This window comes from Macaca nemestrina, chromosome 4 (genome assembly GCF_043159975.1).
Source record: "Macaca nemestrina isolate mMacNem1 chromosome 4, mMacNem.hap1, whole genome shotgun sequence".
NCBI lineage: Eukaryota > Metazoa > Chordata > Mammalia > Primates > Cercopithecidae > Macaca > Macaca nemestrina.
In genome coordinates this window covers 164,270,304-164,294,412 of record NC_092128.1, presented here as the reverse complement: position 1 = coordinate 164,294,412, position 24,109 = coordinate 164,270,304, and the positions used below count along the sequence as shown (strand labels likewise).

The following is a 24,109-nucleotide window of genomic DNA, read 5'->3' as shown; positions in this document are numbered from 1 at the left end:
ATAGAGTTTCTCACCACTTATGTTTAGGTAAAATATTTTTTTTTTTTTTGAGACGGAGTCTCACGCTGTTGCCCAGGCTGGAGTGCAGTGGCGCGATCTCGGCTCACTGCAAGCTCCGCCTCCCGGGTTCCCGCCATTCTCCTGCCTCAGCCTCCTGAGTAGCTGGGACTACAGGCGCCCGCCACCGCGCCCGGCTAATTTTTTGTATTTTTAGTAGAGACGGGGTTTCACTGTGGTCTCGATCTCCTGACCTTGTGATCCGCCCGCCTCGGCCTCCCAAAGTGCTGGGATTACAGGCTTGAGCCACCGTGCCCGGCCAGGTAAAATATTTTTAAGATTACTGTTAATCATATTATTTTGTATTGGTGATTTATTTTCTATAATGGAGACACAGAGTAGTTATTAAATTACCCTTTTTTCCCAAAATATACCCCAGTCCAAGAGCATATTCTTAACTAGTTTTCATGTACACCTCTTATTTCTAAAGTAGAGAATACAGAACCCACATCTAATACAGTTAATTTGAATTTAGATTGTAATAATCTCTAAACGCAATCACTAAAATTGGCCCGAGGATTTATATTAAATTTTTTTCCTGTAGAGTAGTACTTTGTGTTTGTGTAAATATTAATTATTGCAGCCCCTTGTGGGTAGATAGAGGGAATTTATGAAAATAAAATCATTTTCTTCATCTGTGAAAACCTTTTATCTGTGATTTAGGATGAGAAACCTAAATCAATTTACTCTGCAAGGAAATATTAGGTGTTATAAAAATAAATATTTATTCTGAAAAATAATAAAATTATAAAGTTATTTTGGTGCCCAGTAAAGAAGTGTTTGATCACTATGGCTTCGTTAGTATCGCATACCTCCAATATAATAGTACTATTAACACTTCGTAATAATGTCTTTGCTTTGAATTATTCTAATTGACCTATGCATGAATCTAGGCATATATTCATCTTTTCAGGTTTTGTTATCTACTATAGTTTTAAAAGAGCTATTAGAGATGCAAAATAAGTAATGTCAAGAGTGGAAACCAGGCATCATTTACTGCATAGACATTACAATGATAAACGCTTTAATATTATTTTCTCCTCTGCACAAACATTATTTATTTTTAAAATAGACTTGCGTATATTTCACTGACATTTATATTCGAAGCAATGACAAATTTCCTGACATGTCTTTATTTCAGTAAATATAATTATTTTATTTTGAAAGGGAAAACAACACTATCTTAAAAAGACAGACTATTGTTGAAAATCTAAACTCTGTAAGATACTTATCTTTTTATACTTTTGCATTAAATTATAGATATATGGTTTATCAGACTTTCTCTGACATTCATACAAAGTTTTCATGAAAAAAGTCTCAATAGAAAATTGATTTTAGATATTCATATGTACTTTCATCGAAAAAGTAAAAGCACTATTCTTTTACAAATAGTTAATATTTAAATATGTAATACAACAATAATAATGTGTTATCATTTTGCCAATACCCATGTGAATAGAAGGAAGCACTCCCAGCTACATACTCAGGTTCTGTTAGTGGTGTGGTTTCATTTGGCTCATTTACTGGGCTCCCATCTTCGTGATTAGTAATTCTTTCATCCTCTGTTCTCATCTCCACTATTGGTTCTTTTGATCCATCTTTCCTAGAAACATAAACAAAAACATCTCACCTGTTTAATGTAAAAAGGGATGCATTATGGAACAAACACAGTTTAAAATCACCAAATTCTACCTTCCTCCAAATAAATCCAACTTGGTTAATTTATGAAAACCACTGAAAAATGCTTTTCTGTTTAAATTTATCTCACCATATATTATTACTCAGAAAAAAAGGAAGAAATTCCATTCTTTCTGGATATCTTTTTCTCATCAAAATTGTATCAACTATATTGCAAAACTGATACACATTTTAAATCCTATTGTACACTTTCTATTTGGAAAAAAATGAAAATATTTTATTAATAAAATGTATAGCATCAAGTAGCTTTCTTTCCCCTTACTAGCCAAATGTTAAAATTTCAAACTATTTTAAAACATTTTTAAAATAATAAAAAAGAAACATTTTAAAATTTTAAAACATTTGAAATACTTTGGAAATGTTGCTTGTATTTCAAAATTTAGAAGACGAAATTTGTGTGTGTTGTTTTCTTTTAAATATTTCTATCAATTTGTATGAAAGATCTTAACTGTAAAATGATTATGGACTTCTAACATATTCAAGTTTTTCAAGAAAATAGCTTAAATAAAGTAATCTTTGTAACATACATGCATACCTCTTCATTTATAACTTCATACTCCAATGTCATCTTTATCAAATTTCAAACATATATGACAGTGAATGTAATTTTTCATAATTGATGAAAAATAGAAAACAATACAAAGTTTCATGTCTCATAACTGAACAACAACCAAAAAAAGGATAACAAGGAAGTTATTTAGCGATGACAAGGAGTAAAGTGAGATAGAAGACTTGGGAATGAGGTACTCCTAATAAAGATTTAAATAGGTACAGAAAAAAAAAAGAAAACAACTAAGGAAGGGTTGGGGACTTTAATACGTATTCATTCAACAGTCTTCCTATAAATGTGTACAGTAACACTATTTATAAACTGCCAAAAATTGTAACCAACTTGTCTTCCAATAAATGAATGGATAGTAGGCAATGGATAAATAAGCTGTGGACCATCAGTAAAATTGAAAATTACTCATAATAAAAAATAAATGAGCTATCTACCATGAAAATACATAGAAGAACTTTAAATGTAGTTACTACGGCAATTAAGGCAGTCTGAAATGACTAAATACTTTATAATTCCAACTATATGACATTCTGGAAATGACAAATCCATAATGACAATAATAAAGTCAGTAGTTGCCAGGGACAGGAAGGGTGGCACATTCAGAACATTCAGAGCAGGGAAACTGTTATATTTCTTATCATAATGGTAGATATAGGACATTAAAAGTTGCTCTTAAGAAGCATGTAAACTAGGATTATACACACACAAAAGCAAGCAAACAACAAATCTACAATGATCCAAAGACTGAACAGACTCTACAAATGCTAAGATTTATATAGAAAAAAATACTAAGGATATAAAACACTTTTGATCAGATCACAGTTACATATTGTTGCTCTTATCGGAGTAGGTAGGTACCTCACATACACATGCATCATAATTTGAAGAATGGGTGCTGATAAGAATAGAAGAAAATCTAGAAGTGAACACACTTTTTAGCTCTGAAAATCAGATGTCTGTAAAAGACAGTGATTAAGACACATTTAGCAACATTCTCTGATAACAGCCCTAAGTAAGATCTATAGAGTTAGTAAAGATGGATGAACAGCCCACCACCATTGGATCTTAAGGTTGTTTTGTTTGCTTGTCTCTGTGTTAGTTTTTGTTATTCTTCAATTGATTCTTTTAAAAAATTCTGCATGATAGCAGTGTTTGTGATGACATACAGGATTATACTATTTGTGGAAAAGTGGCTATTGATGATTCTTACCAAGAAAATGATTCATTTTCTTATATTAACAATTGGTATAAATATGTGATGAAATAAAGCATAATGCAGAAAGAAGAGAGAACTAGTGAGTTCTTATTTTGTTTTCCTTACTAAAAATTAATATGCAAACAAATATCTTTAAATTAAAAAGAATGAAATAAATATTACTGAAAGGAAATTAAATATTAACAAGAGAAAATAGTTAGTGGCCTTTACAATTCTTATTTTTTTCAGTGATCTTTTTAATTTTAATTTTTCTTACATTAATTTTTTCCAGAGACATTCTACCCAGATATCACATATGAATGAAAATGCATATAGTTATTTTTACACAAATGGTAATATACTAACTGTATGCAATTGAGGCTTTTGAATTAACACTGAGTATTAGTTATAATCTACAAAAGAACATTTAGAGTTGTCCCTTATTTTTTCATGCTGCATACTATGCTGCTGTATGTATGTACCACCATATCTAACACTATGAAATACTACTCATTTATAAAAAGAATGAGGAAGAGATTTATGTGCTGAAATGGAACATTGCAGCTGCATTTCTATGTGATATAAATTTGCTAAAATTTATATACATATATATGTATGTACATAGAAATATCTGTGTGTGTGTGTGTATCTAGGATATTATTTCTTTACAAACTATAGACCACATGGAAAATTATTGGGAAGGAAAGAAAAAAAGTATTAATGCTTATGTATGAAGTGGCAAATAGGATCAGTATTGATTAAGGTCTTTGATTTCTATTTTTTACATTTGTTTGATTTTTGAGTGTTTAAATAAAATTATATATAATTTTATTAAATTAAATATAAAATTACATATAGATACCGCTTTTGAAACTAAAATATTTGGTTACTTACAGAAATGCTAATGTATGTTATGCTGTATTAACATATTTCACATTAAAACTGTAAATGTCTAAATGCACTCTGTCCCTGTCAAATGGTATCCAGTCTGTCATAAAAGGTGATATTATTAAATTAAATATAAATTATATATGTTGGTACCGCTTTTGTAACTAAAATATTTAGCTACTTAAAAAACACTAATACTATGTTATGTTTTATTAATATTAACACAGAGAGAGAGACATGGTTTCCACACATTAAAGACAGTAAATGTCCATGCACTCTGCCCCTGTCAGATGTCATCTGGTATATCATGAGAGGTGATATTATTGATTAATTAATAAGCACACCCTGCCAGAATGTAAGGATTTCATGCAATTAATTAATCATGAAAACAGCTTTGAGAATGATTACTTTAGAAAAGGGAAGAAGAGTAAAAGGGTATACTGTGGTTACCTTAAAATACAAATATGGCTGTAAGGTTTTTAAAACATTGATGTGTTCTACGTTTTATTTCAAAATGCATAATTTATAAAAAGTTTAACTCTACTATGTAGAATAACTTACTTGCAAAGAATTTTAACTTGAATGGAAGGATATGCAAAAATAATCCAAATAAAACACATCCCAAAACAAATTTAATACGGAAAATTTCATGTTCTTTATACCCGCATTGGACAGGAGGTATCATCATGTGAGTTAATATTCTCTTTACTTTCTCAGATTTTCTGATTAATTGCTTGTGATTCAAGTTTGGGCCCATGTATACAGCTAAAATTGAGCAGCAGGTATTTGTGTAATATTTCACTCACAATAACCATTGGATACTACTGTCATGATACCTTTGTAAGGGGGAATGAATGAAAAGGAGATTAGGACTGAACATCCAATAAGACCTCATTCATCTATGTTTTTTTGAATCAACCATGATATTTTCATTTTACATATTATGGAAGGCATGAAAATGATTCAAATACGCCAATTAGACAACAGCAAAATTTCACTCATTTTTTATAATCTGTGTGCCATTTGTTTCCCAGGGATTATAATAACTTGCTGAAGTTATTTAACTTCTTTTCTGAAATATTTGAAATTATATAGTTAGATTTTTTATAGATTTTATTCTGTATATTCACTTTTCCCCAACATCCTTGATTCTTCTTGTTTCTTCCTTATTATTTAGCTTAGTGTAATTCAGTATAATAGCCAGTCTTTTGAGGTGGTAAATGTGTGGCTGTGATGGAGTAATGATAAATATTTCTAGACACACACGTGTATATGTCTACTAGAAGGTAAATCTTGTTTATTAATGTTTTTCTTTTTCTTCTTGTCTTTCCACTTTCCCATGTACATGTATTCATTATTACAAACTATTAATCATATACATTGTAATTTTTTAACATCAGGAAAAGAATCTGCTATGATGCCAAGCAATTATAAACTTCAAGGAATAATTTTTGAATTCCATTTGTGTAGACTTTATTTAGACCACTTTTAATTTCATAGCAAAATTGAGAGGGAGATACAGAGATTTCCCATGTATCCCCTGCTCTCACACATGCATAGCCTCCCCAATTAGCAACATCTCCCACCAGAGTGGTGCACTTGTTACAATCAATGAACCTACACTGACACATCATTACCCCATACTTATACTTTATATTAAGGTTCACTCTTGGGGTTGTACATTCTATGTGTTTGAAAATGTTTATAATGACATTTTCCCACAATTATTTTATCAACCACTGATCTTTTCAGTGTCTTTTGTTTTTCTCAAAGCAAAACTATATTTGTCATATAGTTGGAATTATAAAGTAGGTAGTCTTTTAAAATTGGCTTATTTCACTTAGTAATAATCATCTAAGTTTCCTCCATGTTTCTTCATGGCTTGCTATCTTTTTCCTTTTTAGTGCTGAATAATGTCGCATCATTGGGCTCTACCACAGTTTATTCATTCATCTACTGAAGGATGTCTTAATTGCTTCCAAGTTTTGACAATTACAAAACAAGCTTCTGAAAACATCAGTGTTCAGGTTTTGGTGTAGACAGACACTTTCAACTTCTTTGAGTACATATTAAGGAGCTCAAATAACAAATTTTTAAGGTAAAAGTATATTTATTTTCTTGAGAAGCTGCTAAATTGTCTTCCAAAGTGATTGTATCACTGCATTTCCATCAGCAATGAATGAGATGTACTGTTGCTTCACATCTAGCATTTGGTGTTGTCAGTGTTCTAGATGCTGACCATTTCAACAGGCTTGCAGTGGTACAGTAGCTCATTTTAATTTTCATTTCCCTGGTTCATAGGATTTGAAATATCTTTTCATAGGCTTATTTACTATTTGTATATCTTCTTTAATTAGGTGTGCATTAAATATTTTGGCCCACTTTCTAATTGGGCTCTTCTTTTTATTATATAGAGTTTAAGAATTATTTGTATATTTCATATAATAGTCTTTTGTCAGTTATGTTTTTTGCAAATATTTCCCCCCATTCTGTGATTTGTCTTTTCATTCACTTAACAGTGTCTTTTGCAGAGCATAAATTTTTAATTTGATAGAAGTCCAGCTTATCATGAGGTCAGGAGTTTGAGACTATCCTGGCTAACACGGTGAAACCCCATCTCCACTAAAAATACAAAAAATGAGCAAGGCATGGTGACACACACCTGTAATTCCAGCTACTCAGGAGGCTGAGGCAGGAGAATCACTTGAGCCCAGGAGGTGGAGGTTGCAGTGAGCCGAGATCAGGCCACTGCACTCCAGCCTGGACAACAGAGCAAGACTCCGTCTCAAAAAACAAACAAACAAACAAAAACAAAGAACAAACAAACAAAAACACCTTTCTTTCATGGATTGCACTTTTGGTGTTGAATCCAAAAATTCACTACCAAAACCAAGGTCATCTAGATTATCTGCCGTGTTTTCTTCTAGTAGTTTTACAATTTTTTGATTTACATATAGGTCGATATTACATTTTGAGTTAATTTTTATGAAGTGCATAATGTCTGTGACTAGATATATATTTTTTTCTTATGGATTACAGTTGTTCCAGTACCATTTGTTGAAAATATCATCTTTTCACCATAGTACTGCCTTAACTATGTATGACATGTCAGTTCACTTGAGTATATTTATGTGAGTCTATTTCTGGGGTTTTTATTTGGTTCCATTAATTTATTTGTTTATTCTTTGGCCAACATCACATTGTCTTGTTTACTGTAGCTTATAGTAAGTGTTGAAGTTAGATAGTGTCAGTCCTACAAATTTATACTTTCAATATTACTTTGGTTATTGTGGGTCTTTTGCCTCTCTATGTAATAAACTTTAGAATCAATTTGTCAATATTCACATAGTAACTTGTGATTTTTTGGGGATTACATTTACTCTACAGATCAAGTTGGGAAGAGCTGACATCTTGTCCACATTGAGTCTTTCTATCCATGAACGTGAAATAACTCTCCATTTATTTTATTCTTTTATTTTCTATCATCAGTTACATAGTTTTCTTTATATAGATCTTGTACATATTTTATTAGATATATGCCTGAGTATTTAATTTTGTGGGGTGCTAATGAAAAGAATAATTTTGTTTTTAACTTCAAATTTCACTTGTTTATTGCTGGTATATTTTTGATTTTTGCATATTAATTGATTTTTGCATATTAATCTTTTAGCCTGCAACCTTGCTATAATCATTGATTATACCCTGGTGTTTTTTCAGACTTTTTTCGTAGACTATCATGTCATCAGCAAACATAGAGAGTTTTATTTCTTCCTTCCCAATGAATATGCCTTTTTATTTCCTTTCCTTGTCTTATTGCTTTAGCTAGTTCTTCCAGTACAATGTTGAAAAGAATTAGGGAGAGAGGATATTCTTGAGTTTTTCCTAATCTTAGTGGGGACAGCTTCTAGTTACTCACTAAGATGTAAAGAAGGATGTAAGTTGTAGCTTTTTAGATATCCTTTATTAAGTTAAGGAAGGTCCACTCCTTGTTCTTATTGAAAACCTTTATTATGAATGGGTATCAAATTTTGTGAAATAATTTTATGCATATATTAATATGATTTTATGATTATTTTTCTTTATTATGTTGATGTGTTGGATTTACATTGATTTTTTAATGTTGAATCAGACTTGCATACCTGGGATAAATCCCACATGGGTGTAATATACAGTTTATTTATAAATTGTTGGATTTGACTTGCTAATGTTTTATAAATGGTGATTTTTCATTTATGTTTAGAAATATATTGGCCTGTAGTTTTCTTGTCATCTCTCTGTCTGTTTTTAGCATTTCAGTAATGCTGGCTTCATAGAATGAGAAAGTAATCTCTCTATTTCTATCTTTTGAAATAGAATGTAGATAATTGATATAAGTTAATGTCTAAACGTTTGGTAGAATTCACCACTGAACCTGTCTGCACTTGGTGCTTTCTGTCTGGGGAGACTACTAATTATTAATTCAATTTGTTTGATGGATATAAAGGTCTGTTCAGATTGTTTCTGCCTTTGTGACATTTAGCTGATTGCGTCTTTCAATGAATTTCTCTATTTCACTTTGGTTATCAAATTATTGGCATAAAGTTGCTCATGGCATTACTTTATTATCCTTTGAATGACAATGCTGTCTACCGTAATTATTCCTTCTTTATTTCTGATATTATTGTGTTTTTCTCTCTCTATCTCTGTCTTATTTTTCCAAGTTAGCTTAGGTATAGACTTAGCAATTTTGTTAATCTTTTAAAAGAACCAGCTTTCGGTTTTAATTTTCTCTATTGATTTTGCTTTGAAATTTATTAACTTCTTCTGCAATATTTATTATTTGTTTTCTTCTGCTTACTTGGAACTTAATCTGCTCTTCTTTTCCCAGTGTCCTGAGGTAGAAATCTAGATAATTCACTTTAAGTCTTTCTTATATTCTAATATATGTATGCAAGGAAATTGCCCTCTAAACATTGCTTTCACTTCATCCCCAAAATTTTGATTTGCTGTGTTTTCATTTTCATTTAGTTTAGAATATTTAAAAATTTCTTTTGAGATAGTTTTCTTGGACCTGTGTGTTACTTAAATGTACATGGTTTAATCTTCAAGCATTTGGAGTATTTTCTGGCCTTCTTTTATTGATTTGTAGTATAATTCCATTGTGGTATGAGAGCAGACATTGTACGATTTCTATTTATAAAATGCTTTAAAGTGTGTCATGTGGCCTAGGGTGTGATCTATCTTGGTGCATATCCTAGGCAAGCTTGAGAAGTGTATGTATTCTGCTGTTATTAGATGTAGTCCACTGATAACATATATAGTTGATAGATGTTGTTTGATTAAGCAATGTCCTTACTGATTTTATTTTTTTCTCCTTTTTTTCTTAAAATTTTCCCATTTTTTCGTACTTTTTTCCTCTTTGTATTCCACCCCCCCCCCAACCTTTTTTTCTTTGAGATGGAGTTTCGCTCTTATTGCCCAGGCTGGAGTGTGATCTCAGTTCACAGCAACCTCTGCCTCCTGAATTCATGTATTCAATGTTAAAGTCTCCAGCTATAAAAGTGGATACCTGTGTTTCTCATTAAGTTGTATTAATTTTTGCCTCTCATATTTTTATGCTTTGTTGTTAAACATATACATGTTAAAGATCGCTATATTTTCCTTAAGAAATGACCCCATTATGATTAGGTAATACCCGTTTAGAAACCTGATAACTTTCCTTGTTGTGAAGTCGACTGTATCTGGAATCAATATTTCCACTCCTGCTTTCATTTGATTTGTGTTAGCATAGTATGTCTTTTTCTATCTATTTATCTTTGATTTACTTGTGTCATTATACTTATTGTGTGTTTTTTTTTGTGCGTGTGAACAATATCTGGTTTGGTCTTGTTTGTTTTGTTTTATTTTTTTTTAATCTACTCTGACAGTCTCTGCCTTGCAATTGATCTATTTAGATAATTATAATTTTAAGGTAATTGTTTATACAATGGATTCATATCTGGTATATTTGTAACTATTTTATTTGTTGCCCTTATTCTTTATTTCAGTTTTTGTCTTTCACTGTTTTTCTGTCTTTGGCGATTTCAATTGAGCATTTTATGTGATTTAATTGTCTTTCCTTAGCATATCAATTATACTTTTTAAAATTTGTTTATTTGTTGTTCAAGAATTTTCAAAATACATTTCCAATGAACTGAATGAAGTCAATTTTCAAATAACACTGTACTGCTTCATGGGTAGCAGGAGTTCCTCATGATAAGTTATTTCTAAGTCTTTCCTCTCATCCCTTATATCATTGTTATCATTCGTTTATCCTATATACAGTATATATACATAATATAATAAAATACATTGTTTTCATTATTTTCAATAATCTTATGAATAAGAATAAGTAAAGTAAACGTTTTTAATTTACCTTCACTTAGTCTTTCTCTGATGCACTTCCTTTCTTTAAACATATATTAGGGAAAGGACAGCCTCTTCAATAAACTGTGCTGGGCAAACTTGATAGATATCCATATGCAAAAGCATAAAACCAGACCCCTATCTCTCACCATATACAAAGATCAAATCAAAATTGATTAAAGACTCAAGCCTAAGATCTGCACCCGTGAAACTACTAGCAAAGTCTGTAGTTTAGAATTCTGAAACTACTAGAGGAAAAAGTTGGGGAAATTTTTCACTACTTGATGGAATCATATCAAGCTTAAAAGGTTTTGAACAGCAATGGAAACAATCAGTAAAGTGAAGAGAAAACTTACAGAATAGAAGAAAATATTTGCAAACTATTCAATTAACAAGGAATTAATAACCAGGATATATTCAGGAAGTCAATTCAATAGCAAAACAACAACAAGAAATAACAACAACAGCAAAACATAAAACAAACAAGTCCAATTGAAAAATGATCAAATGATTTGGAGATCTGAGTTTCTAGTTTAAAGTATTTTTCTACTCTGAAGAACTTTTTCAGGGCCAGGCACAGTGGCTCACACCTGAAATCCCAGCACTTTGGGAGACCTTGGTGGGTGGAGGTCAGGAGTTTGAGACCAGCCTGGCCAACATGGTGAAAATACAAAAATTAGCTGGGCATGGTATCGCGTGCCTGCAATCCCAGCTCCTCAGGAGTCTGAGGCGGGAGAATTGCTTGAATCTTGGAAGGGAAAGGTGGCAGTGAGCCGAGATCACACCACTGCATTCCAGACCAGGCAACAGAGTAAAATTCTGTCTCAAAAAAAAAAAAAAAGAAAAAAAAGAACTTGTTCAAACATTTCTTGCAAGTCATATCCATTGGCAAAAAATGCCCTCTACTTTTGTTTGTCTGAGAAAGGATATTCTTTCTGCTGCACATGTGAAGGATAATTTCGCATTTCACAGAATCAGAATTGTTGATTTCAGTTTGTTTAGCTTTCAGTTTGTTAGGAGAGAGTGGCAACTTTTAATCTCCTTGCATGCTGGGCTGAAAACCGAGAGTATTGTTTTGTTTTGTTTTGTTTTTCAGTGTTATTCAGAAAATACAATTGATATTTCATATATATTTCTTCAGTTTTTGTATCAAATCCTACTTTTTCTTATAACAAAGCCTTTTATGCAATCCATTCCCTCTGCCTGAAGAACCATTTTCCACACACCCCACCACATACACATTTCAGCTAGTTAATTCCTACTCTTCCTTATGCTTTAGTTCTTTCGCAAGTTGCTTAGATAAATATGAGTAGGTAAATTATTAATTTTTACATAACATTTATAAAAATTATTTATCATTTGATTTTTAAAAAATTAAAATGTGTTTCCTGCCAGAATGAAAGTTTCCTGACAGAAAGGAATGAGTCTCCTTTTTCACAAGTTGTAGTCACAGAAGTTAGACTTGTCTCTTGTTATATAGATGTCCAATAAATATTTTTAATATTAATGCTTCATAAATTATGCTTGAGTAAATAACAGTAAAAATATAATTTGTTAAAAATGTATTGTTAGTCATTCTGATAAGAAAACTTTGAGAATGCAAGATATGTAGTAATTTAAATTAATAAGAACCAAATTAAAATTAAAATACAACTTTACATGAATACTATCCTCTAGGACATTGATCTTAATTTATTTTTTCTCTGCTGTGAGATGCTCTTAAAACAAAAATGCTCTAGGTGTAATTAATGTGGTTTTAGTAAATTGTCATAGTCATAAGTTTTGAAAATATGAAAGAGCTAGTCTCAGAATGCTTGGGATCATGTTTAGAAGCTAGTATAAATCCGAACAGTCAAATCAATTATATCCTACTTCTCATTAAGATTTTATATCTTTTTCCAACTTGAACACTACATTTTTTAAGAGTTGAAAGCTGTTTTCCCAAGGCAGAAGAAATTTATATAAAAATTGTGTGATCAATAATATGTGTGGAATTAACCACATATTTTCATTTACCCAATTCCTTAAGGTTAATTAAACTCAGCAGGACTTAAAAACAGAGGTGTTGGTGGACAAATTAACAAATAGTAGGGTTATATAAAAATAAACAGCACAACTGCATACATCTGGCTGTTTGCACAGTCAAACAAAGGCATGAAGGTACATTTTGATATCTCTCTTTCCCTAACCCAAATATGACATCAATCAGGTAGTTGACACTACCTCAACTATGTCTGTAATATACCCACTCTTATGTAAGTGTAATACCACCGCTTTGGGCCAAAAACAAAACAAAACAAAACAAACAAACAAAAACAACATTTTTCATCTGGATTACTTCAAGCTCCTCTTACCTGGTCTCTCTGATTTTAAATCATTCCCCTAAATCTACCAGGCCCAATAACACATTCCTCATACAATAGCAAAAGTCATATTCTTAAAACTCTTCTAGTAGTTTTCTATTTCAAATAAAATTCAGACCCTTTTCTTTGACGCAAGAAGATGGAATAATAATTTGGCCCCTAGATAATTTCCCAATCTGATATTTATACCAGTTTCTCTTTCTTTGACTCTCACCACTAAGCTTCATTTGTCCTTGAACATAGCAAGCTTATTCCCATGTTAGAATCTTTACATTAATTGTTTTACATCTGCCTAGAATGTTCTGTCCCTTCATTGTTATATTACCGACTCCTTATTACCCAACCTTAGGCTTAATGTCACCTCCCTGAGAGGTGTTTATGACACAGTATCAAATAACAACTTAACATCCTGCCTTTCATTTGTTTACTGCTTATCACTACTGGACATTTCATTTTTAGTTATCATTTATGAACTTCCATCTTCCACAACAACTTGAAATCCATGTGAACAAAATTATTGTTTGCTTTGCTTACTAATTTGTTCTCAAGTTCTATAAAAGTGCTTATAACCTGGCATTTATTCCATAAATATTTGCTCAGTGGATGAGCAAAAGAGAAGACTTACAAAATTTAATTTATATCTCTATCTCTACCTTTATATGTAATAACATATATATAGTATATGTAATGATGTTACTATATGTAATATTTATTCAATGTGTTTTATCATGTGCCTCTATTTAAATAAAACTAAAACTAACTTTTGTGATCTGTTTATTTAGGAAGATAATGTAAAAATACAGACAATTATTGGTAAGCATAAAAGGTACTGATGAAGAAAGCAAAAGATACTGGAAATGAATTGATTCCACTATATTTACCATGTCTCTTATTTGTATCTTGTTTAGTGTGCAGTAGAGGCTAATTTATGTTAGTTCTTTAGTTTATTCCGTCTCTAATAAATATGCAGTTTGTATTTTGTTTGAGAACAATTGAATCTAATTTTTGAACTGAAATATACTAATTACCATCTCATGAAGTAAAAATATCCCTTACAGAATATATATAACAAATGGTCACAAACAATTTAGTAAAATTGAAATAGGCTTGGTGATGTAAAAAAAAAAAAATGTAGCTATGAAGAATTGATTCTCCTGTATTTCTAACCCTGATGCATAATTATTATTAAATGTCAGGTATTATAAGGGTAATTTTACATATATTGCATATATTTTACATATATTGAATATATATACAGAATATATATAACAGAATATATATAACAAATATATATGTAACAATACAGAATGTATATAACAAATGGTCATAGACAAACAATTTAGTAAAATTGAAACAGGCTTGGTGATGTAAAAAAAAAATGTAGCTATGAAGAATTGATTCTCCTGTATTTCTAACCCTGATGCATAATTATTATTAAATGCCAGGCATTGTAAGGGTAATTTTACATATATTGCATTTGCTTATGTCACACAACATGTGGAGCAGAAATGCAAATGAGAATTTATGGGTAAAGAAACTAACGTTCACAGAAGTCAGAATGACTTGTCTAAGGGTACTGGGATTCAAGCTCGTCTATTTTTCCACTGGTTCTTGGAGTCTTTTCACAGCTACTTAAAAATAGGCTGAAAATGGTACTCCCTTACAATGTGATAGTTTTATTTTATTTTATTTTTATTTTTTCTTGAGATGGAGTCTCACTGTATAGCCCAGGCTGGAGTGCAGTGGCGCCATCTTGTTTCACTGCAGTGCTGACTGGCAGGTTCAAGCGATTCTCCCGTCTCAGTCTCTAGCAGCTGGAATTACAGGCATGCGCCATCACATCATGCTAATTTTTGTAGTTTTAGTAAAGACAGGGTTTAGCTATGTAAGCCAGGCTGGTCTTGAACTCCTGACCTCAGGTGATCCACCCACCTCGGCCTCCCAAAGTGCTGGGATTACAAGCGTGAGCCACCGCGCCTGGCCGTGTTAAAGTTTTAAGTCAGTACTTAGTGAGGGAAAACTGATCAGACTCGAGTTAGGTTTTAAAAACAATATGTCACAAGAACACAGAGCTTTCTAACCCTCTAGTTCCTTGCACACTATCTACAGAATAGAAGGAAGAAACTAGTGTCTTCTTATATGTGACAGAAAAAGACCATTTTGTGCAATGTTAATGTTAATATGAACAAATGCCAGTGACCAAGGAGCTTATACTTTGTTCAGAATGGCTTATTTAAAACAACGCTAAGAAATTAATCCAAAAATATGTAATAAAGGATATAAGAATATGACAAATGGAATGAAACAGGAGTACACAGATGAAACAGGGTTTTAGCCAAGTTAATGAAATAGAAAATCTTTATTGAGCTAGAAGCATTTGAAATGGAATTGAAGTGGAACTGGAAATATACTTATTCCATTGACAGACATGGGGACCACAGAAACAGAAAATAATTTGGGAGTCATCATTCTAAGTTAGATTTCAGTCATTTTGAATTACTACCATTTTGTTTAGAAATAGACACACACAGGCATCCTGATGCCCAGGAGAATGATAAGGACCAGACATAGATATTTATTTGGTATTCATACATGTAGAGGTGATATTTGGAGTTATGGGATAAATTATACATAAAGAAAGAGAGCTGAGGAGGAAACACAGAGAATTAAGATGATACAGAGTCTTGGAAGGGCATGGTAGAATGTCATTAAGGGAACATGTAAACAATATCACATTATCCAAGATGGTTTGAGAATTTGAAAACTAAAGTAAGACATGAGATTTGATCAACATAAAATCTCTCAACTGAAAAGAGCAGCTTTAGTGAAGCATAAGCCAAAAATAGAAGAGATTGAGCAATGAGGGAGGAAGTTGAAAGTGGAAAAAAAAATACAGATGGTTGACTGTTCTAGATTTTCTCAATAGAAAGAGCCAGATTTGAAAAAAGAGAAAAAACACCAGTATACAAAATAAAATATGACATTACAGGAACATTTAAAAGTGAAGTTTCTTGAATTTTAGGTACATAGAAGTTCAGGAGAATTTTAGTATTTAAAAAATAGATTAAAAGCCTTTGTTTTTTAATTTTGAAAAATAAATCTCAGTTGGCATATGGGGTTTCATTATAAGAAAAGTAATGATTACGTCTGCCTTAGAATTAAAAAAAAACTTTTATAATTAGATTATTAAAATTTTTGCCAAACTAATAATTATTCGCCAAACTAATTTTTAGTTTATATTTTAAATAAAATATATTACTTGCCAAACTAATTTTTATCTCATTGGTCTCCCCATTTGTTAGCATTGATGTTATGAAATGCTTGTGCAAGGTTTTGTTCTTATTTCTCAGAGATTGTAAACCTTACTCTCCTTTTCTGAGTAATCCAAACTTTTCTGTAGGAAGTCAGACACTAAAGAGTACAAACTGTAGATGTGGTTCTTTGGGGAGTAATTGCAAGGGTAGGATGCCTTTTATTCCTTTTGTTTTCTAAAATTGTGTTTTGGTCATTTCTACATCCATTCTATACGTGGACACACAGTATGCTTCTGGCTCCCACAAACTCCTGAGATCTTATCAACTGTAGAGTTATTTACTGAACAGTTCATAATTGGAGTGAAATAATTGTAGATTTGTAAAGAAAGTTTAAAATCGCATGGCCCATGGTTTCATTTTTATAGGCAAGGAAAAAGAAACTCTAAAATTGATGTCTTCTTCAGTTATAAATGATAAAATGTAATAAGAGGATTTCAAACACCTAAACCCATCAGTTAATTCTAGCTAAGTCTGGTCATTGTGCAGTACTTTACATGAGTTTAAGTTGCCATTGTTTATAGTGTCTTATCAGTATTCTTTACTGTTCATGGTCATATCCAGGGTGAGTGTCCATAATACCTTGCATTTGAATTATAGTATTACAGGTAGTAAATTAAATTTTCCACTGAATTAATTCTATCAAAATTACTTTATTCAATGAAATGAGAATTGGGAAAAGTCAGCAGTTTTTGAAACTTAAAAAGTAAATTAGAGAAAATATCTTAAGTTAGGAAAGCAATTTGCTTTGTTTCTAGCAAAAATAAAAATAATTCTGTTTAAAATTTAGAGAATATCTTGATGATTTCACTATGTTTCATGGGTATACATATTTTAAGACGAGTGGTCATAGATAGAAATATTTTTTTAAATTTTATTGTTTAGTTATAATGCATTCTAATGAATAACTCTTTACTGAAGTAAGGGAATTGGTCCTAAGGTTACTGCACTCATTTTCTGCATAAGTCAAGTGGTGTCATGACCCTGATAAATAGCCCTCTTTGGATTTGTGCAGAACACCATCTGCTTAAACATATACAGCAACCTAAAAGGACTGCATGTGAAAGAATGAGGTACTTTTAAAATTTCACTTCATAAGTAAATCTAGATTCTTTAAAAGGTCACACAAGTTATTACGGATTTGTTGCTTAAAATAGTTTATCTTGCAAAGATATTAATTCTCTTTCAATGAATCTACAAAATTAATGCAATCCCAGTAAAAATTGTAGCATTTTTAACATTTGGAATTGCAAGTCGGTTTAAATGGATACGTGAATCAAGACTAGCAAAACAATCTTGAAGAACAACAAACTTGGAGAACTTATTCTATCAGTTAGAAAACAACTATGGCAAAGATTTAGAGATTAATAAAGCCTGGTGTTGGTGAAAGGATAGAGAAGGTGAAAAATGGAATAGAATAAGAAGAACAGAAACAGGCCTATTTGAATTCTGCCATTTGAGATGTCACAACCATGGCACTGCTATTAGTGAGAAAAGAATGACATTTTCAATTACTGGTGCTATTTTCTAAACATAGTGTAAAAAATACTAACTGAAAAGTGTGTGGAGTCCTAACTCAGGTATATTGTATATTTAAAGGTAAAATGTGAAATGATAAAGATTTACTGGAAAATATAGAGGGCCTTAGTGACCTCAGGATAGGCAAATATTTTAAAAATAAGACAAAAAAGAGACAAATTAAAATATTAAAGTACATTAAGATCAGGCACTTCTGTTCACCAGGGAAAAATTTGTTTTTTGTTTCTTGAGACAAAGTTTTGCTCTTGTTGCCCATCCAGGAGTGCAATGGCTCACTGCAATCTCCACTTCCCAGGTTCAAGTGATTCTCCTGCCTCAGCCTCCTGAGTAGCTGGGATTATAGGCACCCACCACCATGCCTAGCTAATTTTTGTATTTTTAGTAGAGACGGGGTTTTGCCATGTTGTCCAGGCTGGTCTCGAACTCCTGACATCAGGTCATCCACCCACCTCGGCCTCCCCAGAGACACATTTTGCCACTTAAAAGAATCCACAAAATAAGAAAAGAAGTTATATGTAAAATTGTATTTCATATGTAAATATTTTATTACATATATAATTTTCTTTATACCATAAAGGTTTATCTATACTCATAATAAATTGCATATACATAATTTATATGTATAGCCCAGGTTATGTACATAGAGCATGTTGTATAAAAGAACACACCTACATATCAGTAAAGAAAAGAAAGACAACCTAATAGAAAATGACTAAAATGCTTGAATAAGGACTGTAAAAATAGACAAATAAAGTCATTATAAAATGATACAGGGGTTGGTGTAAAAATAGACAAATAAGGTCATTATAAAATGATAAAGGGGTTGGTGTAAAAATAGATAAATAAGGTCATTATAAAATGATAAAGGGGTTAATTAATCAAGGGAATATAGCAATTATAAACATGTATGCACCCAACGTTGGAAAACCCTGATATATAGTGCGAATAGTATTTGACCTAGAGAGAAAGATACTAACAAAATCGTGGCTGGGAACCTCAAAACCCATCTTTCAGCATTGGACAAGACATCCAGGCAGAAAATCAACAGAGAAACATAAGTCATAAAATATACTATAGACCAAATGGACCTAATAAACATTTAAAGAACATTTCATCCACGTTTTTAAGAATACACTTTCTTCTCCTCAGCACATGAAACATTCTCAAGGATAGATCATATGTTAGGCCACAAAATAATTCTTGAAAACTTCCAAAAAATTGTAATCATATCAAGCATATTTTCTGATAACAGAAAACAATAAACTAAAAGTCAATAACAAGAGGAATTTTGGAATGACCTGAATGCTCCTGAATGACTATTAAGTCAATGAAATTAAGAAGGAAAATTTAAAATTTCTTGAAACAAATGATAATGGAAACACAACATACCAAAACCTATGGGATTCTGCAAAAGTAGTACTAAGTGGGACATTACAGCAATAAACATCTACACCAAAATAGCAGAAAAACTTTAACTAAACAACCTTACAATGCATCTTAAAGAACTGAAAGAGCCAAAGCAGACCCAACCCAAAATTTTCTTCTTAGTAGAAGAAAATAAATAACAAAGATTGAGCGGAAATAAATAAAATTTAGACTTAGAAAACCTAAAGATAAAAAAGTGATTTTTTTCACAAGATAAAAATATGATAAATCTTTAGCCAGACTAAAAGACACATAATTGAAATAAGTAAAATTATAGGTGAGAAAGGAGATATAAGAACTGATATCACAAAAATTCAAAAAATTATGGCTGGTCACAGTGGCTCTTGCCTGGGAGGCCCTAGGAGGTCACTTTGGGAGACCAAGGTGGGCAGATCACTTAAGGTCAGGAATTCGAGACCAACTTGGCCAGTATGGTGAAACCCCCTCTCTACAAAAATACAAAAATTAGCTGGGGATGGTGGTGCTTGCTCTTAGTCCCAGCTACTCAGGAGGCTGAGAGGCAGGAGGATCACCCGAACCCAGGAGGTGAAGGTTGCAGTAAGCCGAGATCACACCACTGCACTCCATCCAGCCAACAGATCAAGACTTAATCTCAAAAAAAAGTCATTAGGGAATATTAAGAGAAACTATATGCAAACTGGGAAACTAGATAAATTCCTAGACACATACAACCTACCAAGGCTGAAATATAAAGAAATCCAAAACCAAAATAAATAATGGGATAGAAGCAGAAATACAAAATCTCCCATTAAAGAAAACTCCAGGACCTGATGGGTTGACTTAAGAATTCTACCAAACATCAAAGAGGAACTAATACCAATTCTACTCAAACTCTTCAAAAATATTGAGGAAGTGGGAAAACTCCCAAACTTGTTCTATAAAGTCAATGTTACCTTAACATCAAAACCAGACAAAGACACAACTAAAAAGGAAAAGTCAATGTTACCTTAACATCAAAACCAGACAAAGACACAACTAAAAAGGAAAACTACAGGACTACAGGCCAATATCTCTGATGAATGCAGAATGCAAAAATCTTCAACAAAGTATGAGCAAACTGAGCTCAACAACACATTGAAAACATCATTCACCTTGATCAAGTAAAATTCATCCCAGGGATTCAAGAATGGTTTAACACATGCAAATAAATAAATGTGATACATCATATCAACAGACTGTAAGCAAAATAAAATGTATAATCATTTCCATTTATGCTGAAAATGCTTTCGATAAAATGCATCAATTCATGATAACAACTGTCAAAAAACTGGGTATACAAGTAACATAGACACTTCAAGACAATTAGAGCCATATATGACACTTTTGCAGCTAGTATCATACTGAACCAGGAAAAATGGAAAGTCCTCTAAGATCTGGAACAAGACAAGGATGTCTTCTTTCACCACTGGTATTAACATAGTACTGCACGTCCTAGCCAGGGTAATTAATAAAGATGAAGAAATAAAACGCATCCAAAGTGGAAAGGAAGGAGTCAAATAATCCTTCTTATGATGATAGATCTTATATTTAGAAAATGCTAAAGACTCCACCAAAAAACTATTAGAACAAAGAAATATATTCTGTAAAGTTTCAGGATACAAAATCAGCATACAATAATCAGTAACATTTCTACATGTCAACGGGAAACAATTTGAAAAATAGACCAATAAAGTAATCCCATTTATAAAAGCTCAAATAAGTTGAAATACCTAGGAATGAACTTAAGCAAAGAAGTAAAAGATCTCTACAATGAAAATGATAAAACATTGATGAAAACTTGAAGATGACACAAAAATTAAAAAGTATTTTATGTTTGTGGATTAAAAGAATAAATATGGTTAAAATGTCCATACTACTCAAAGAAATCTACAGATTCAATGCAATTCTTATCGAAATACCATGACATTCTTCACAGAAATAGAAAAAGAAGTCATAAAATGTATATGGAAACACAAAGGACCCAGAAGAGCCACATTACCTAACTTCAAATTATACTACAGAGGTATAATAAACAAAAAAGCATGTTACTGGCATAAAAACAGACACCAAGTGAAACAGAGTAGAGAACCCAGACACAAACCCAGGCATTTACAGTAGAGTTATTTTTAACACAGCTGCCAAGAATATACATTGGAGATAGGGAAGTCTCATCAATAAATGGTACTGGGAAATCCGGACATCCATATGTAGAAGAATGATCGTAGACCCCTATCTCTTGCCATATACAAAGAACAAATAAAAACAGAATAATGACTTAAATCGAAGACCAAATCTATGAAAGTACTAGAAGAAAACATGGGGGAAACACCTCAAATCATTGATCTGGGCACACATTTCTTGAGTAATACCCCTCAAGCACAAACAAAGCAAACACGGACAAATGGGGTCACACCAAGCTGAAAAACTTCTGACACTGAAGGAAACAATTAACAAAGTGAAGAGACAACCCACAGAATAGGAGGATATGTTTATAAAGTACCCATCTGACAAGGAACTAATAACCAGTACATGCGAGCAACTCAAACAACTCAACAGAAAACAAAACAAAACAAATAATCCAATAAAAAATGAGCAAATGATTTGAATAGACATTTCTCTGAAAAGACAACATACAAATAGCCACAAGTATACAAAAAATGCTCAGTATCATCAGAGAAATGAAGATCAAAACTATAATAAGATATCATCTCATCCCAGTTAAAATGGATTTTATCCAAAAGACAGGCAATAATGAATCCAGATGAAGATGTGAAGAAATGAAAACCATTATACACTTGTGGATTAGTGGGAATGTAAATTAATATAGTCACTATGGAGGACAGCATGAAAGTTCCTCAAAAAACTAAAAATAGAAACTACCATATGATCCAGTGATTCCTCTGCTTGGTATATGTACAAAAGGGATTGAAGAGACATTTGCATTCCCATGTTTATTGCAGCAATATTCAGAATAGCTAAGATATGAAATTGACCTAAGTGTCCATGAGTGGATGATGAATGGATGAAAATTGGGTACAAGCACAGTGGAAAATCATTGGTGGAAACATTGATGGAACTGGAGAAAATTGTTAAGAGAAATAAGTCAGTTGCGGAAAGAAAAATATTGTGTGTTTTCATTCATATGTGGGAGCTACAACAACAACAACTTAAACTCACGGAGAAAACAATACTTGTTACCAGAGGCTAGCAAATGTAACAAGGAAGGGTGAATGGGGGATTAAGTAGGAACAGTTAATGGGTATAAAAATACAGTTCAATAGAATGAATAGGATTCAGTGTCATATTCAGTGTCACATATTCAGTGTCACAATAGATTGACAATAGCCAAAAATAATTTATCACATATTTAAAAATAACTAAAAGAGTAGAATTGGAATGTGTTGCTAGCACAAAGAATTGATAAAGGTTTGAAGTGATAGATATCACAATTACTCTGATTTGATCACTACATATTGTATGCCCATATCAAAATATCCCATAGCCAACAAGTATAAACTCATTTATGTAAAGTATAAAAACAGGAAAATCTAATCTATGGTGCTATGAAGTCAGGATAATGCTTAGCATGAGATTGAATAGGGACAGGAAAGGAGATGTAAATGATAAAGTTCTTTTTCTTGATTTGAGCATTAAAAATGGGCTTGCTTAGCTTGTCAATATTTATTAAACTGTACACTGATAATAGCTAAGCCTTTTTGAATATTATACTTCCGTGAGAGTAAAAATGTTAAAACGATTAGCAAACATAGAAAAATATGTAAAAAAAATGATATCTATTTTGGCATATATTTTAAAAGCAAAAACTTTCAAGTAAAAACTTTTCAAATAAAAGTAGTATCTTTAAAATTTAAGGTGTAAATGACACCATGAAACAAAATTATATGATAAAGCAAAGACAAGTGAGTCTATAAAACAGTATGAGACCTTCCATGCTTCCATATATGCATAGAAAAAGAATAGAAATTATTCAACACTAAAGAAGAATCAGTCCTTGAAATTAAAAAAAAACATGAATGGTCTTAATACAACATTTTTGAAGATGTCAGATACAGAAGGGTAGACATCGTATGAATCCACTTATATGAAGTTCCAAAATAAGCAAAAACGATCTATGGTGAAAAATCAGTAATAGTAGTTGCCTGGGTGGGGGAGGTTAATGTGGGTTGACCGGATAAGGAAATGAGAGAACTTCCAGAGAGTGGTGGTAAGGTTCTGAATTGTGATACGGTTTTGTGTTACACATATAAAAACATTTGTCAAAACTCTTCAACTGAAGCATTTGGTGCATTTCATTCTGTGGCTTTACTTAAATAAATGAAAACACATTTTAGACTCTATGTAATGATATGCAGGCTGAATTAGGTGGGGGTTATGTGTTGATTTTTTGAAATTCAAGAAAATATCATGGATTCAAGTATGAATAAACATATGACAAAATATCCCAAAATGTTAATTGTGGAACCCACCTGGTTGGTATATGGTTGTTTGTTGTAAAGTCTTTCAGCACTTTTGTATGTGTTAGAAAAAGTACGCAGTAGACAGGACTTAAGGTTAAAAATAATAATAAAGGGAATGTCTTGAACTCTTAAGACTGTTCATTTTTTGATTGCTGTGTTTAACGCACACATGTACATGTATACAAACCTACACATAACATACAAATGTA

The 24,109-nt window shown here is 31.9% G+C and overlaps 1 protein-coding gene across 5 annotated transcripts in view; it reads right to left on the bottom strand.

The window, feature by feature from the left end:
• The window catches only part of LOC105498550 (neural cell adhesion molecule 2), a 569,177-nt gene that overhangs the window by 2,902 nt on the left and 542,166 nt on the right, over positions 1-24,109 (bottom strand). For all 5 annotated transcript variants that reach the window (XM_011770694.3, XM_011770698.3, XM_071095513.1 and 2 more), the window contains exon 17: positions 1,541-1,660. In XM_011770694.3, coding sequence (XP_011768996.1) covers positions 1,541-1,660 — 120 coding nt within the window. The remainder of the gene's footprint in view (positions 1-1,540; positions 1,661-24,109) is intronic.